The 17596-nt window shown below is 40.3% G+C and overlaps 1 protein-coding gene across 3 annotated transcripts; it reads left to right on the top strand.

Moving 5' to 3' along the window:
• ca14 (carbonic anhydrase XIV) lies at positions 1–16403 on the top strand. Of its 3 annotated transcripts, none has more exons than XM_016490699.1 (8): positions 1–238; positions 342–408; positions 522–679; positions 1229–1355; positions 1937–1960; positions 3169–3241; positions 8912–8965; positions 16181–16403. In XM_016490699.1, the coding sequence occupies exons 1-8, from the start codon at positions 182–184 to the stop codon at positions 16278–16280; spliced, it is 660 nt and encodes a 219-aa protein (XP_016346185.1). In that variant the 5' UTR covers positions 1–181; the 3' UTR covers positions 16281–16403. The 3 variants fall into 3 exon arrangements, with proteins under 3 accessions (XP_016346185.1, XP_016346184.1, XP_016346186.1); XM_016490698.1 differs by having other exon boundaries at positions 2–238; positions 3157–3241; XM_016490700.1 differs by lacking the exon at positions 8912–8965 and having other exon boundaries at positions 3–238; positions 3157–3241.
• The last annotated feature ends 1193 nt before the right edge of the window (positions 16404–17596 follow it).

Here is a 17596-nt window from a genome sequence, read left to right as displayed (position 1 = left end):
TGTTGTGTTCCTATTATGGTTTTAGACAATAAAAACACATCTGGGGGATTCCCATATAATCAGCTATTAACAAGGAATTCAGTGAAAATTGTCTTCTGTAAGATGCCTAAAACTCAAAGACACTCTCTTTCTTTTCTGTCAGCTCCATATTGTCCATTACAATACAGAGATTTATGCTAATATGTCAGAAGCTAAGACCCAGGAGAATGGCCTGGCTGTGTTGGCAATCCTAATTGAGGTGAGTTCTTTGCTTTTACTCTAAACATATTAATATCCACATAATATTATGTTTTTTTTTATAAATGTCTATCTGTATCTCATTCAGTTGTTTGCTTTCTCAGGCAGGCGAGGAGATTAATCAAGGATATGGCAGTATTTTTAACTATCTGGGCCACATCAGATATGCAGGCATGTGTTTGTGTGCATGTCCGTGTATGTGTACACATGTATGATTATCGTGCTTCAGCCTTTTGGGATTACTTTGTAAATCAAATTTTTTATATTGGTTTAATTTATTCTAGGCCAGAAGGTGGCTATACCTGCATTTGATATAAAGTTGCTGCTGCCTGACAACCTCAGCCAATATTTCCGCTACAACGGCTCGCTCACCACTCCTCCCTGCCACCAGAGTGTCCTCTGGATTATCTTCAATGAAAGAGTTAAAATCTCTCACTCACAGGTACAAAGAGTCTTAGTAAAAGCACAAGCGATGCAAACTTCTCATATTCAGCAGTTCGTGGGGAATGAGGAATTTCTGAAATCTCAAAAACTGTTTTCCAAACTCATATTTAAATAACATACCGTATTTCAAAATAAAAATCTGTCATGAGCTCTCCGATAAATGCTGTTTCTTATGCTCAAATAATGTATATTTCAGTTTGGTCCAACCAATGCATATGTATAGTCATCATGGCAGCTGTAGTAACACGATGCATTACTAGGTTTGGCAAATGGTTCTGTAATATATAGAATGCAAGAGTTCGTCATATTGTGCAATGCACATTGTTTTTTCCCCCTATTCAAGTAAATATGAGTGAACTGTCTTGGTGTATTTACAGTCTTGGCTTAGATGTATAGGTAGGGAGCATGCAATCTCACTGAAATTTTATATATAAAGAACCCTCTAGCTTGTGAAATATAGAGTTTCATGACTGAACTGTATGTCATTTACATGGCTGACACATTATTCTCTTCTCTTCTCTTCTCTTCTCTTCTCTTCTCTTCTCAGCTGATGAAATTGCAAACAGTGTTGTACTCCAGTAAAGAAGAAGAGGCAGAGCCCATGGCTCTCCAGGATAACTACCGCACCACCCAGCCACTCAATCACAGAACTGTCCTGTCCTCTTTCATTCCGGGTAGGAGAGAGCGAAAAAGAATGAAAGAGGGAAGGGGGGAAAGAGCAGAGCTGGGGGTGGGGGATTATGTAACTGTGCTCTTTGTTTATATGCTGGCTGATTAGTTTTTCAAAATCTCTTGTGAACACAGAGTTTATTGTAATCATGTGAGCCTGTGTGAGTGTGTGCCCGAGTGTGGAGAGCAGTACAAAGCAGCTATAAGACTCAGATGATGTAACAGTGCTTGATGAAGTTATTTAGGATTGTTTCAAATGCTTCCAATATAAATAACAGTGATCAGCACACACCCTTTTTCTCTCTTCCAGGGATGATTTGGAAGCTCAGGTTTAAAGGAATAGTTTACCTAAATGACATACTATGAACTGTTTTACACAGAGAAGAGCAGCATAAAGATTCTTCGAAAATTGGCCTGTTGTGTTCCACCAAAACAATTACAACATACAATTTTGGAATAACTTAAGGATGAGTAAATGAATATAGAATTGTCATTTGTCAAAATTGCAATTCTATATTCATTTACATATTCATAGTGCTTATGCTGTCTCTAACTTCTCTTTATCTCACCCTGTTTCTCTTTCCAGTCTCAGTTAAAATTTATACTGCAGGTGAGAAATATTTTATACTAATTATTATATTAACCACTTTATTGTCTAAACATTAAATTTTACTATTAGTGCTGTCAAAATTAGCATGTTAACGCAGGCAGTTTTTTTTTTCCAGTTTAACAGCATTAAAAATACTTAACACAGTTAACACAGGGCGGAGCTAGGGTTGGCAACCCCACGCACAACTGCTGCTTCTGTCTCTTTTTTTCTTGACAAGAATTGCGTTTATTTAGACACAGCATGTCTTTATGAACACATCAAACAGGAGAATTTTCAGGAGCGCTAATCAACGAGTGAGGAAAAGGTACAGATGACGAGGAGTTTCAGTAGAACATCAGTGAACTGCGGTCAGATGAGATGCTGTCAGGCCATATGTCAGTTAAACCGTATCTCTCTGTCATGTCAGCTGTTATACTGTGCTCGTAGCGCATGCTCTTCAATTGCATGCACAAATATATTGATACAAATGTAGCCTGTATCATTTCATATTAAATAGCAGCCAAATAACATAATAACCCAGCTATGATGTCTGTTCATCAAAGAACAAAAGAAAAAAGAGGAAATCAATAACTTTTGTAGCTTTAAGAATTCATCTATAATTAATTTAGAGTTTAGTGATAACTTTTTCAATTTCTGTATATTTTTTATTTCCTGAAAGGTACAGGTAAATATGACATTTATTAAAATGGGTTTACGTGAAGGTTGTTTTAAGTTGACTTAAATTAGAAGTTGTTATTTTTTAAAGTAATAAATGTTCAAATTGATAGCTTTTAATTATGCTGTAATGTTGAATGGCTATAGTCAATGGTTAAATATTAGGAAAAAAATAAGTCATCAGTAGTATAGGTATCAGTGATACTAGCCTTCAATCATACAAAACAACGGCATTAAATAAATATTAAAAATATGTTGTTTTTTGTTGTTTCTACATTAATTTGTAGATTTAATGTGAAATTATTGCAATATAAAAGTATATTTAAAACCTTTAATGTTAGGTGAGATTAATCACGATTTATTTAAGAAAAAATGTGCAATGAATTAGTAAATATTTTTAATTTATTGACAGCACTAATTATTAAACTGCTGTCTTTATTGTTATTTTTTAAATCAGTTCTCTAAGAAGAGATCTTTATGCTTAATTTTTGCTCAATTATTACAGTTCTCTTGAGAAATTTAACATCTTGTCTCTGTCTAAGGTGAAATCGCAGCTATTGTGATCGGATCTCTGTGTGGGTGTATAGGCTTGGCTGTTATCATCTGCTTTATTGTGAAAACTATTCGGTAAGAATGTTAACAATCCAAACATCTCTCATGTGTCTTAAAAAGCTGGCTGGAGATGGTATGTAATGGTCTTCAATAGCTTTTGTACATGCACTGTTATACACACAATCATGTGTGCAGTTCAAAACTTGCCAAGAATGCATTATCTGTATGTGTGTAATTCCTCAAATAATTTTCTGCTTTTTGACCTTTTTATCTGGTTTTCACACTCACCTAACATGTATGATAATATATATATATATATATATATATATATACTGTATATATATATTCAGAACAACAAGCAGAATCTGGCACATAAAAATAAAGCAGCATTTCATTATAGAAATTTTTTTAATTGAATAAAACAACTCCAAAAAACAAATATACAGCAATGACGGCCTGATAATTGTTTATCACACAAGAAAGTCCTGTCCAGTTGAGGTCATCTACATTTTCAGTAATCAAGATTTAAAATTAAATTCAGTTCACGGTTCAAATTTGGGGGGAAGTCACTAAAAAGCAATAGCGCTGTTCCTTTTCAAACGTTCTCTCAAGTTGTGTATGGGGAAAAACTCCTGTTTTACTCTGTACTGAAGCCTGATTTGTTCACGTTTGTGTAGCCCGCCAGAAGGGGCGGAGGCGACCTCTATATATGTCGGCTTGCAGCACCATTTCCTCAGAATCTTGTCCTTCAGCGACGAGGATAATCTATTCGCTGACTCTGCAGGAAGAAGCCGAAGACGAAGACCGCCGTTGAAGAGCCCCTGGCAGAGGAATACCAGCTTTCCCCTGCGGCCATCTGGCAACTTTTCTGAGCAAATTTCCAGCGTGCGTTGTTGCAAATGTCGCACCCCGAGTGTGGCTGATGGGCACAGCGAGTGCGTTGCCTGCCTGGGCAGCGCCCATGCAGAGGCTGCACTCATTGAAGGCTCGTGTTCTCACTGCTAGAACATGAGTGCTGCCTGTCTCCGCTCGCGGATCGCCTTCTTTAAAGACGGTCCTTCCCGTTCTGCTCTCCTGTTTCCTTTCTCTCCTAAGAGGAAGAAAAAGCTAAGCAGCAGAATCGAGCAGTCTCACGTCGGCTCAGTGCCCGTGTGCTCCTCCCTGCCTGCTTTGCCTCGTCCCGCCGGTTCCCGCTTCACGCAGGAAGATCAACGCCCCTCTTCTGCTGTTTGATTTCCTTTGGTGTCTCTGAGGAAGAGACTGCTGTCAATGAGATTGCAGTTGATGATATCATGTCTTTGACAGCGTCTGACGCCGAGGAATGGGGATGTTCCGGGGAAGAGCCCAAAGCCCTTCCTCCCTCTCATCCAGCATGGCCGAAACCAGACAGCGAGCTGACCGCGTTCACTCTAAGGCGGTGGAGGATCTTGGCTTGGAGTGGTCGGTTCCAGATGAACCTGCCCATGGCCTATTGGACGAGTGGTTCCTTCTGGGATGCCATCAGCAATCCTCTTGCCAACGGCCTGCTCCTTTCTTGCCTGCGGTTCACAAGGAACTCACCAAGAAGCGGCGAGTCCCCTATTTTGTCCGAGTTAATTCCTCCACTACAGTGGCTCTCACCACTGTTGACAGCACTGAAGAGAGGGGCTACAGCAATCTCCCCCCTCTGGAGGAGACGGTAGCTGCCTACTTGTGTCATCCATCTGCTCAGGGGTTAAAAGACCATGCAGCGCATCCTTCCAAGCCCTGCAGGATCACTTCGGCCTTAGCCAACAGGGCATATGCAGCAGCTGGCCAGGCTGGATTTGCTCTGCATGCAATGGTGGTATTACAAGTGTTCCAGGCCAAACTTCTCTGCGACATGGACGAGTCCGGCCAACACCAAGAGGCTTTCAAGGAGCTGCGCACAGCAACCAACCTGGCTCTGCGCGCTACGAAAGCTACAGCGCAGGCGATTAGCAAGACAATGGCTAGCCTGGTGTTGCTGGAGAGCCACCTATGGCTTAACCTAACCGAAATCAGGGATGCCGAAAAGATGGCCTTCCTCGATTCCCCGGTCTCGCTGAAAGGCCTCTTTGGCCCTGCTGTGGACAGGTTTGTGGAGCGATTCTCTCAGGCTCCGAAGATGTTGCAAGCGCTGCATCACTTCCTCCCTAAGCGCTCTGGTTCGGCGACTGCTAGTCGCCAGAAAGCCCCCGCCACTCAGCCTGCGAAGCTGGCGCAGCCTCAGCCCCAGCAGAAAGTGGAGCCTGGGCATCAGCAGCACCCAGGGATGGCTAAACGGTTTCCATTCTCGAAGTGCCAAGGTCCCCGCCCTTGAGTAGCGCTGGACCCTGAGCCCACGAAGCCATTCTGATCCTGCAGAGAGGAAGAGGAGGGGGTCAGTTCTCGCCTCAGCCGGAACTCCCTCAAAGACAGCTGGCATTCAGCCTTCCCTTCGAGCACCTCTGAGAGATGGAGAATTGTTTCCAGCGAGTCACGTCCTGCAGACGCGTTTGAGGGAGTGGCCTATGAGTATGTGGTCCTACCGTTTGGACTGTCTCTGGCCTCTCGCACTTTTAAACTGCATAGACACGGCTCTTTTCCCTCTGAGGCAGATAAGAATCCGAATTAGCTGTCTTTCTGGGCACAATTATAGACTCTGCCCAGATGCGGGCTTGGATAACGCCGGAGCGGTCCCTGACTATTCAACGACTGGCGGCTTCCCTCAAATCGGGGACTTCCCGTCCTCTCAAGGTTTTTCAGAGGTTGCTAGGCCTCATGGTGGCGGCCTTCTCTGCGATTACTCTGGGATTGCTTCATATTCTGCCCCTCCAATATTGGCTCAAAGCCTGAGTCCGGTCCCACACGTGGTGCCTGGGCCAGTTTTACATCAGGGTAAACCACCGCTGTGTCAAGACTGTGGTCCCATGGACAACTCCTCGCCTGTTTTAAGCAGGTGTACAGTTGAGACTGACCTCAGGATGAAGGTGGTCACCACAGACGCCTCCAACTCGGGTTGGGGCACTCTGTTGGAGGGCAATCCAGCGTCCGGCTCCTGGTCAGCCCCGAAGCGATGCCTGCATATCAACTGCCCAGAGTTGTTGGCTGATTTCCTGGCCCTGACAGCCATAAGTGGGCACCATGTCCTGGTCCGGTCAGACAACACGACGGTGGTAGCCTACATAAACCACCAAGGCGGTCTCAGGTCTCGTCCTTTTTACAGGATGGATCGACGCCTCCTATTGTGGGCACAGAACGAACTCCTCTCGCTAAGAGCAGTTCATGTGCCAGGCAGTTTGAACCTCAGTGCAGACATGCTGTTCAGAAGCAATGTAGCTCCAGGAGAATGGACTTCAATCCTCAAACGGTTCAGAGAATCTGATCTGTCTTCGGGAGGGCAGAGGTAGACCTCTTCACCTCAGAAGACAACTCTCACTGCCCAACTTATTTCTCAATGCAGCAAGATGCTCTGGCCCATGATTGGCCCAGTGCTCACCTGTATGCCTTCCCGCCAATAGCCCTGCTTCCTCAGGTCATCAAGCGGGTCAGGGAGACCAAATGCTCAGTCCTCTTGGTGGCCCCACTCTGGAGGAACCAAGCCTGGTTCCCTGAGTTAGTGCAGCTCTCAGTAGCAGCCCCGTGGCCGATACCACTGAGGAAAGACCTTCTCTCGCAGGCGAATGTCTTGATCTGGCATCCCCGATGGGAGTTGTGGAGCCTTCATGTTCGAAGCCTCAACAGAAGCCTATGCAGCTCCCAAAGAGAGAAAGCAACAACATTTTGAAGACTAGAGCGGCATTTACTAGACGCCTTTATGCCTTTAAATGGTCAGTCTTCCGTGACTGTTCCGCACAAAGTCTGGATCCGGTCTCTTGTGACGTGTTCCACGTGCTAACCTTCTTACAAGAGTTGTTGGACAATGGGTACACCCCTTCCACACTCAAAGTTTATGTGGCAGCTATCGCAGTGAGTCATTCCCTCGAAGCTGGCCAATAGATCGGCAGACACGATCTGATCGTTACATTCTTGAAGGGCTGTAGTCCTGAGGGATCTGCGAGGCCCTCCCTTTGAGCCACTCCATTCGGCCGAGGTGCAGCCTTTGTCGCTTAAACTGCCCTACTGTTAGCATTAGTGTCGGTCAAGCGAGTGGGTGACTTACAAGCACTATTGGTCAGTGCTTCCTGTCTTGAGTTTGGGCCCAACGACTGTAAAGTCATCATCAAGCCTAGACATGGTTATGTCCCTAAGGTGCTCTCGACTCCGTTCAGAGCCCAGATGATCACCCTTTTGGCCCTCCCCGTCACGGACGGCTAGCAGGGTCCCAAATGTGCTTTGCCCTGTAAAGGCTTTGAGAGCGTATTTTTAGCGCTCCAGCCTGTTCAGACAGTCGGAGCAGCTTTTTGTTTGCTTTGGAGGTCGCTCTAAAGGGCTGCCAGTTACAAAGCAGAGACTTTCTCGCTGGATAGTTGATGCCATAACCTTGGCTTATGCTTGCAATGCCCCATAGGTGTAGGGCCCACTCCACCAGAGGAATGGCCTCCTCCTGGGCGTGGTCCAGTGGGATCTTTATTGGTGAGATCTGTGCGGCTGCCGGCTGGTCGTCACCATCCACATTTGCCAGAATCTATAATCTAGACGTCCCGGCCTTGCAGGCATGGGTTTTGTCTGTTTAATCTGCCTATTTCTTCCTAAGGGTGGAAATGGTAGTGTTGATAGCCCTCAGCTATGCTTGGGGCTTAGTTAGCTTATGTTCTTCAGGGGCCCTTAACTAAGTGCTCCAAGACTGAGCTCGCAGAGCAGGTCGTTCTTTATCTGCCCATAGCACGGCGTAATTGGATGCATTCCCCATACACAACGTGAGAGAAAGTTTGAAAGGGAATGTTCTGACGTACTGACGTAACCTCTGTTTCCTGAAATAAGGGAACGAGCGCTGTCACTGGCCGTGCTATAAGCTGCACACGAATCGATGACTGTCGCTTCAGTCGAATGATTCTGATGACATGGCGCTGCGAGCCAACTTATATAGAGGTCAGCTCCGCCCCCTCTGGCGGGCTAAAGCGCCATTGGTTTGTGCAGCTACACAAATGTGAGCAAATCAGGCTTCAGTACAGAGTAAAACAGGAGTTTTCCCACATACAAAATGCTCGTTCCCTTATTTCAGGGAACCAAGGTTACATCAGTAACCGTAGTGTTTTCTAATGCAAGCTGGCAAGAATATTGTCTTCTTGAAAAATACAATACTGAAGAACATTGTCTTGCCATGTCTTGTCTTGTAGGAGGCAATCAGGAATAAATAAATATAAACACAAATAATTACATCAGTAATGTAAAAGAATTAAGCAATACATAATAAAAACTACACAAATTACAGGCTTCTTATAAAAAAAGCTAAGTTAAAATAATCGACAGAGAACAATATGCCCAAATACAGTTTACACTCCATTTGTACACATTCTGCCTAATGCATCTGTAGTTATTAGAAACATTATTTGTAACTAAATCAATTAAACAATGGCAAAAAGATAACTGCCCAATATTAATGTTTTCTGCTAACTCTGTGGTGAAATAAATAAATAAATAATAAAATAAATAAAAATCTGATTTGGAATTCATGAATTAGAAAACTGACTCAACTTAATTATTACAATGTAGATTGTCTTGTACTGTATGTAATTGTGTATATATTTTCTTCTTAATCATACCATTCTTTGATCATGTTTGTTTGTGATTGCTTTGTGATTGTTTCTCTTCGTCACATGACAGCTTAACGTCCAGCTGGGATGTCTTGCCAAGTATCCGACCTGCTCCCCAGCCCAGGTCAATTTTTTTAATGACCATTCATGACCTCTAAGCCCAAGCTTTAAACCCTTAACCTCAGTAACCCATAAAATCAGCCATACACTAATGATAAATTATTAAAATCACTTAAAGTCAGGAAATATATTTTTGCTCATGAAAACCAAAGAACAATGGGTAAGCTCAGTGTATGTGTATATATGCGATCCACAAAGTGGCAACACTGGCCCAGGCAGAAAAAGAAAAAGTAAAGACAGAACAACAACAACAGACACTCGCGTTGACAAGTGGTGTGTTAGGAGTTAAGAGAGTCCTAGATTAAATGAGTACAAACTGATGTTTTTGTTAATCGGTCATAATTTCTGGAGAGATAGCACCCAATAGAGTATGGCTGCAGACATGCACATGCATGCACTGTCAACTGCATTTCCACAAGTGTCTTTTTTTTTTTTTATTGAATCTCTCAACATGTTACAACAGTAGCCAGATGGTAAAGACAAGGGGGAAAAAAGAAACAAAATTACAGTGTCACTTGCAATCGACACAAATAATTCGTGCTGGCAATGGACACAAGACGCTGTGGCTGGTGGTTAAATGATTAAAACTTAATTATATACAGGGTCCTGTAAATTACATGTAGGAGAGAAAGACCTGCAAATCCGTATCCACAGAACAGCACAATATGAAAGCAGTGCGCTAAGTCTCTCGTAAAGCATTTTCCTCCCGTATAGAAAACCATTAACATGTAATATGGCTTAATGCATAAGATTAAAGTACCAAATTCCATATACAGTTTATAATAAAATGTACTATATGTGTATGTATAGTGTTTTCCTCCCATACCGCAAAATGCTTTATGCCACATAACGATGATTATAAAGCACCAAACTCAGTATAGGCTGCTACTCATTATTAAAACATAACTAATGTCACTGTCTCCATCCATTAAGCTACGTTACATGTTTTATTTATAATGATTTTCTATGGGAGAAAAATGTTTAACGTGCAATTAAACCAAAGTCCCTTTAAGGCAAGTAATTTCACTCAGCATTCATCTTTGAAACACCATCTCAGGCATGCAAGTGCAGCTCCTATCTCTTTGAATGGAGAAACATCAAATTCTCCAAAACGGTTCACCAAGATTAAATTTCATATTTGAAATCGCCAATGAAATCTGACAATAACAGTCTCATAAATGTTGTTTCTTTTGCTCAAATAGTGTTAAAAAAAGCTTTTTAGGCTAGACCAGCCAGCGCGCATGCTCAGTCCTAAGTGCGTGTCTCTGAACGCTGACTGTTTCTACAGCAACTGGGAACTCTGCAGCTGCTGCGACGCAATAGGCTTGCTCGAGATGAACTACACTAGTATGCCACTGGCTGGCGAGAGTAGCTGCTTGCAGTCGGGGCAGAATTAAAAGTGGAGACGTCAAGTCGGACGTTCGCATAGTGTTTGCATACTCTATCAGAGGAAGTGAAATAAATGCAATATTTGTCAAATACACAGACGTTTCAGACCTAGGCGGCTGGTCTCGTTTTGCTCTAGCGGTACTTTGATGGCACGTGATCATAAGGCGGCTACAGCATCGATCGAAGTCGGACAAATTTTCTAACCAGAATGCATTGCTTTTGTCAGGCGGCAGCTGACACTTTGCGGCACTGCATGAAGTCGAACAAGCCTATTGACTTTACCAATTAGCAATTGGCTCTTTTACTTAGAAGGTGGGGCTTCCTTCGATAGAGCGACCATATTGATGGTGCGTTCACACCATATCCTAATTACCATAATTGCGAGATACCAACTTGTATAAAGCATTCACGTCCTCGTAGAACTCATAATTACAACTTGTGAACCATAGATTTATGCTGCGTTCACGCCATATCGTAATTACCATAATTCCGAGATGACAACACGTGATGTTCAATTCGGTGCTGTTCACGTCCTCGGACTGGGGATTATCCATTTCTAAAGCGACAGTCAACAAAATGAACCCGCGTGAAAGAATGTTATGTTACTGGCAGCTGTCAAACACATAATTACAACATTACATTACATTTGTGCTACTGCTAAATATTGCAGAACACAGAAAGCATGTCAGGTAAAAAGAATTACTTACTGTTTGTTTGTTGAACAAAATAATAACAGTATGAACACTTACATAATGTTTTTATATTACAGTACATTATAGTATCTATATGTATCTATGTTCCCCTTTTTTAGAGCAGTAATAGCTTTCTTTGAAACCGCTGCCATTTTTCTCTGGTTCCGCGTGAGATGCAGTGGTCACATGGTACAAGCCGTAGCTCTCAGAAAACTCCCAGTTATGTCCCTAAGGTGCTCTCAATTCCGTTCAGAGCCCAGATTATCACCCTTTTGGCCCTCCCCGTCGCGGACGGCGAGCAGGGTCCCAAATGTGCTTTGCCCTGTAAAGGCTTTGAGAGTGTATTTTGAGCGCTCCAGCCTGTTCAGACAGTCGGAGCAGCTTTTTGTTTGCTTTGGAGGTTGCTCTAAAGGGCTGCCAGTTACAAAGCAGAGACTTTCTCGCTGGATAGTTGATGCCATAACCTTGGCTTATGCCTCGGAAGGCTTGCAATGCCCCATAGGTGTGAGGGCCCACTCCACCAGAGGAAGGGCCTCCTCCTGGGCGTGGTCCAGTGGGATCTCTATTGGTGAGATCTGTGCGGCTGCCGGCTGGTCGTCACCATCCACATTTGCCAGAATCTATAATCTAGACGTCCCGGCCTTGTAGCTCTAACCAAAGACTATAGAATACCCAATACGTGTCACTCATATAGTTATGAATGGGGGAAAATGCAACACTCAATATGGCCGATCTATTAAACAAAGCCCCGCCTTCTAAGCAAAAGAGCCAATCCCTAATCGGTAAAGACGTGTGCCTAGGACTGCGCATGCACATTGGCTTGTCTAGCCTGAGAAATAAGCTTTTTTTTACGCTATTTGAGCAAAATAAACAACATTTATGATACAGTTGTTGTCAGATTTCATTGGTGATTTCAACACACTGCGTCTTAGGCTCGTCTGCTTGTCTGTACATAATATTTTTAATAAACTATATATAGAAATTAGTCCTGAAAAATAAATAAATAAATAAATAATAAATTAATAAATTTATTAAATAATTACACTTGCACAATTACAGTTGCAAAAAAGTATATACTTTGTACTCAAGAAGAGCCTAAAATGCAAAATAATAAGCCTACTTAGGATCCATTTCCAAAAGTTAAATATAGAAAATGTTAAAAATATTTGGTAAATACAGTTTTGTTTATTTGCAATAATTACCATTTACTATGGTGCAGTGGGATTTTTGGTGAATTGTATTAAAACTAGGGTACGTTTGATCTGCAAACATCATTATAATATTAGTAGGCCTATATAGATCCCACAACAATAAAAAACAAAAATATACAAAAATATATTGTCCCCCTTTTTTTAAATTCATAGATAGTCATAATTGAGATTTCAATTATATTTTGAAAGCTGAACAAGGAAATGTCACAGTTTTCCATTTCCGAAATCTGGTCACCTAAACAGACACTGGACAAGGATGACACCTGCTAGTGCACGTGTCAAACACCTGCGTTTGTGCATGCAATCAATGGAGTATACTTTAAAAGGCTATGGCCATTTCCAAATACTTTAGTTATACAAAGACGATGCACTCATATTACTTATGAATGGGAGAAAGGGCAATGCGCAATTTGGTGGAATAGTTTATGCAAACGTAAAGTAAATGTGCGTGTGGCAGAACCAGATTTAACATAAAATACCTAATAATACTCATGAGATTACGTTGATAATATAAAACGTTTTTGGACACATAAACCACACTTAATGTCTGAATTTTATTCAATTAGATATAAAATATCAAACTAAGTAGAATCTATAAAATGATGCTGGAGCTTTTCTCAAAAGAAACTTTTTCTGAGCAACTTTTAAAATGATTTTAAAAGGGGTTTTCCCCCATCCTTAATAATCCGTTAAGTTTTCTGTCCATTAAGCCCACTTCCCACCCTTAATAATCAATTAAGGTTAATATAAAGTACAAACGTTTGGAAACATTATGATTTTTAAATGTTTTAATAAGGTATCTTATGCTCACAAGTTAAAAAATAAATACAGTAAAAACACTAATATTGTGAAATAGTATTACAGTTTAAAACAACTGTTTTCTATTGTAATATATTTTAAAATATAATTTATTCCTGTGATGTAAAGCTGAATGTTTAGCAGTCATTACTCCAGTCCTCAATGTTACATGATCTTTAAGAAATCATTATATGCTGATTTGCTTAGTTATTATTGGTGCTCAGTTATTAGTAATGGTTCTTATTAATATCAATGTTAAAAACTGTTTTTGCTGCTTAATATTTTGTGGAAACTTTTTTCAGAATTATTTGAATGGAAAAGCTTAAAAGAATGGTATTCATGTGAAATGGAATCCTTTGCAACATTATAAATGGTTTTACTGATACTTTTGATCAATTTAATGCATATTTGCTGAATAAAATAAATTTCTATTAAACACACACGCACGCACGCGCGCACACACACACCCCCCAAACATTTGAATGGTATACCCACTGTATATAATGGTTTTATAAAGGTTCATGTGACACTGAAGACTGGAGTAATGATGCTGAAAATTAAACTTTGCATCACCGGAATAAATTACATTACAAAATATATTCATATAGAAAACTTTATTTATTTTAAATTGTAATTCTGTTTTATAGTGTTTTTACTGTATTTTTGAGCACATAATGCAGCCTTTATGTCCATGAGAGACTTGAAAAAAAAAGAAGTAAAAATCTGAATGTTTTCAAACTTTTGTGTGTGTGTTTGTGTGTGTATATATATAGTTAAAGACAAAATTATTAGCCCCCCTATGAAATTTCAATATTCAGATATTTCCCAAGTGATGTTTAACAGAGCAAGGGAATTTTAACACAGCATTTCTTATAATATTTTTCATCTGGAGAAAGCCTTTTTTATTTCAGTTTGCCTGAAATAAAAAAAACTGCTAAGGTCAATGTTATTAGCCCCCATAAGAAATTATCTGTTTGATTGGCTACAGAACAAACCACTGTTGTCCAATGACTTGCCTAATTAACCTAAATAATCCTCTAAGCCTTTAAATTGCACTGTAAACTGAGGATTAGTATCTTGAAAAACAACTAGTAAAATAATATGTACTGTCATCATGGCAAAGACAAAAGAAATTAGTTTAGACTTAAGAAAAAGAATTGTTAATGCTCACAAAGCCGGAGAAGCATATACACATTTATAAAAGCATTTTCAAGTGGCAAGAACTAACGTGAGAAGTATTATCAACCAAAAAAAAAAACCTGACCAAAAAACCTCCAAGCTAGACTGAAGTTTGAAAGACAACCTGGAGAAACTTGTCCTTTGGTCACGTGTCCTTTGCTCAGATGAGACAAAACGTCTCAGGTTACGTGTGTAACCATGGTTCCCTGAGTAGGGAACGAGACACTGCGTCCTCTAGGGGTCGCTATGGGGAACGCCTCATCGTGACCCGTGCCTGAAGCATACATTGAAAAAACACCAACAACACATTGGCCGGCGACAGCCATGACGTCACTACCGTTGCGACTATAGTATAAATAGGCGCCGGGAGAACACATCATCCACTTCTTCGTCTGAAGCTTGCGTCCGAAGCATGGCAAGAACAGGAAGCCGAAACTAGGCTATCATACCGGCTGGACATCATATCGAAGAGTGAAGTAAACACTGCAAGTCGAACACCCAGTTTCTGAATCCAACAGAGGGGGTGCTCATCGAGGACCTACCCTAGAAAAAGGACAGAAACACACAGGTCCCGGGAAACACTGCAAAGAAAGCTAGCAGAAGGATTATACACACAACCACCAGCGCATTAAATACACATATGCATACATACATATATATATATATATATATATATTTAGAAATTGATTGTACTCACCCACCATGGTTCCCGCGTCGGAGTCCCGTCCGAAGAAGCCTCTGGTCCGGACCATCAGTAGTGCTCGCCATAATGATATGAATAGAGATCGCTCTTATCACAGAAATGCACGCTTCAAACAAAACAGTCAATGAAGACGAAGAAGAGGATGATGTGTTCTCCCGGCGCCTATTTATACTATAGTCGCACCGGTAGTGACGTCATGGCTGTCGCCGGCCAACGTGTTGTTGGTGTTTTTTCATTGTATGATTCAGACACGGGTCACGACGAGGCGTTCCCCATAGCGACCCCTAGAGGACGCAGTTCGACGTTCCCATGAAAGGGAACTAAAGTTCTTTGGCCATAGAGATGTTGCCTGTATTTGGAGAGAAAGAAGGAAGAGGCGCTCAACCCAAAGAACACTGTTCCCACAGTGAAACATGGCAATGGGAGTATAATGCTGTGGGGATGTTTCAGTGCGTTTGGAACTGCCTGGGAATCTTGTCAGGGTCGAAGGAATCATGAAAAAGGAAGACTATGAGAAGATTTTGAAAGACAACCTCAGGCAATCTGCAACAAAACATGGTTTGGGTTGACATTTTGTCTTCCAGCATGATAACGACTCAAAGCATACCTCACTTATGGTGAAGAACTCCAAATGACCAAAGTGAACATCCTTGACTGGCCTGCACAAAGCCCAGACTTGAATCCAATAGAAAATCTGTGGGGCTCACTGAAGACCAGAGTCCATGCCAGGAGACCAACAAATCTGGAGGAGCTTGAGAGATTTGCTGAGGAAGAATGGGCTGCGACTCCTCAGGAGACATGTCTGAAACTTGTTGAGAACTACAACAAACGACTAAAGGCTGTTATCAAGCTAAAGGGATACACCATTGACTATTAACATCAGAGGACTACTAATAATTTTTAGATTTTTTATTCTTGGTTATAATTTTGTTTCTATTTGTATTACAAACACTCCAAGCTTCCTAAATGATGAACTATTATGTTTAGAAATGCTGTGTTGAAAAAATCTTAAAATCTTCTCTCCGTTAAACAACACTTGGGAATTATTTGAAAAATAGTGAAATATTTAATAGGGGGCTAATATATATATATATATATATATATATATATATATACTCACTCTACTTGGAATAGAAAACATTATCTAGTCTTGGAAAATGTTACATAATGTGTTGTCTAAGAGATTAAAATATTATGATATACTCAACCAAGTTCAACCATTTTTTTCCTTTGGTTTCATTCTATAGATTGCAAGATATGGCAAAAGAAAGCAAAGAGGATGTGGCTTTAAAGACGACCACTAACCCAACAAAACCAGAGGAAGCTGCCCCTCAGCCTGAAACTTGATTCTAAACATTCCATGTGTATCTTGGTATTTTTGTCTTGTGAAAGAAAATATCTAAATTTAATTGGTGTCTTCTACTCATTTCTCAGTAAAAAATCAAGTAATTTTGAACCCCCTTTCTTTCATCTGCACGTTTTTTTTTCTCGCTGTTACATCATGGTTTAGCTGAGGGCTTCTGTTTGGCTCTCAGTGTGTGTGTGTGGTTTTCATGCTTTGCATTTTCTTAACTACATCTATATCAGTTAGTCTTTCTAAAATTACCTCTTATATGACTGAGAGTTTTATTGAACATACTATAAATGAATTAGTAAATTACTGAAATTGTATCATGATTGTTCCGTGTGATTAAATGCTGTGATTCTACTATTGTAGGCAGATATATGGAACATTATTCAAAATGTACACTGAAAATAAAATGTTTTCCCAGTCATATTATTTGTAATCTACACCACAAAATTGTTTCTCTTCTCTTTGCTTTGAAATCTCTAAAACATACTAGATTACTAGCCTATATATATAGTAGAATTATATCTAGAATATACATTAAATTATGTAGGATCAGTGTAATCAGGTATTTTCAAGAACACTCAAAAATATGTTTTGCTGTTGACAAAACTGTAGTTCCCACCATGCTTTGCACATTTTGCAATGGTGAGAGTAAAAATGTTAAAATTATTTTTATATAAAATAGTTTAATCAGTTGTGATTTAGAACTGTTTCAATTACACTGGTGGTAACAAAGAGTTTTTTTTTTTTTTTTTAACTTATGCAGTATAATCAGAACATTCTCTTTATAGTCCAGGCAGACAGACACTTTCTGTTCTCTAATCGATGAATCAAAGTAAAATAAATACTAGTGCAAATAAAGAGTCCTTCTAGCCAGGGTTGGGCAAAGATACATCAAAATGTATTTTAAAATAAAATACCAAAAACCTTCATTTTAAATGTATCAAAATAAACTACAAAATACAGCAGCCACACCATGTATTAAAATAAACTACTGTATTTTTGTATTTTTAAAATACTAAAAAATACTTTTACAAGGGAGCATGAAATTTCTTCGCAAACCTTCCATCAATTGGCCTATTTGATCTATCCCTTCATTACACTTACTGTTGATTAAGTAAACAATGTTTGATAGCAACAGCTTTTCTCTGCCCGAGTCATGCAATATATCTGACATATGCAATCAGTTAACAGATCAAATATTCACATATCCCTGTGATCTCCCAGATGAAGGTTAGTTTTAAAGTAACCAACAGTTTAATGTTTAACAGTTTGCAAATGTACAATATTCAGCGATCAAACATTTATTTAT

The sequence above is a fragment of the Sinocyclocheilus anshuiensis genome, unplaced genomic scaffold, assembly GCF_001515605.1.
Source record: "Sinocyclocheilus anshuiensis isolate Anshui unplaced genomic scaffold, SAMN03320099.WGS_v1.1 scaffold798, whole genome shotgun sequence".
In the NCBI taxonomy this organism is placed as follows: domain Eukaryota; kingdom Metazoa; phylum Chordata; class Actinopteri; order Cypriniformes; family Cyprinidae; genus Sinocyclocheilus; species Sinocyclocheilus anshuiensis.
The sequence above is the reverse complement of the archived record's forward strand: the minus strand, read 5'-3'. Positions and strand labels throughout refer to the sequence as shown.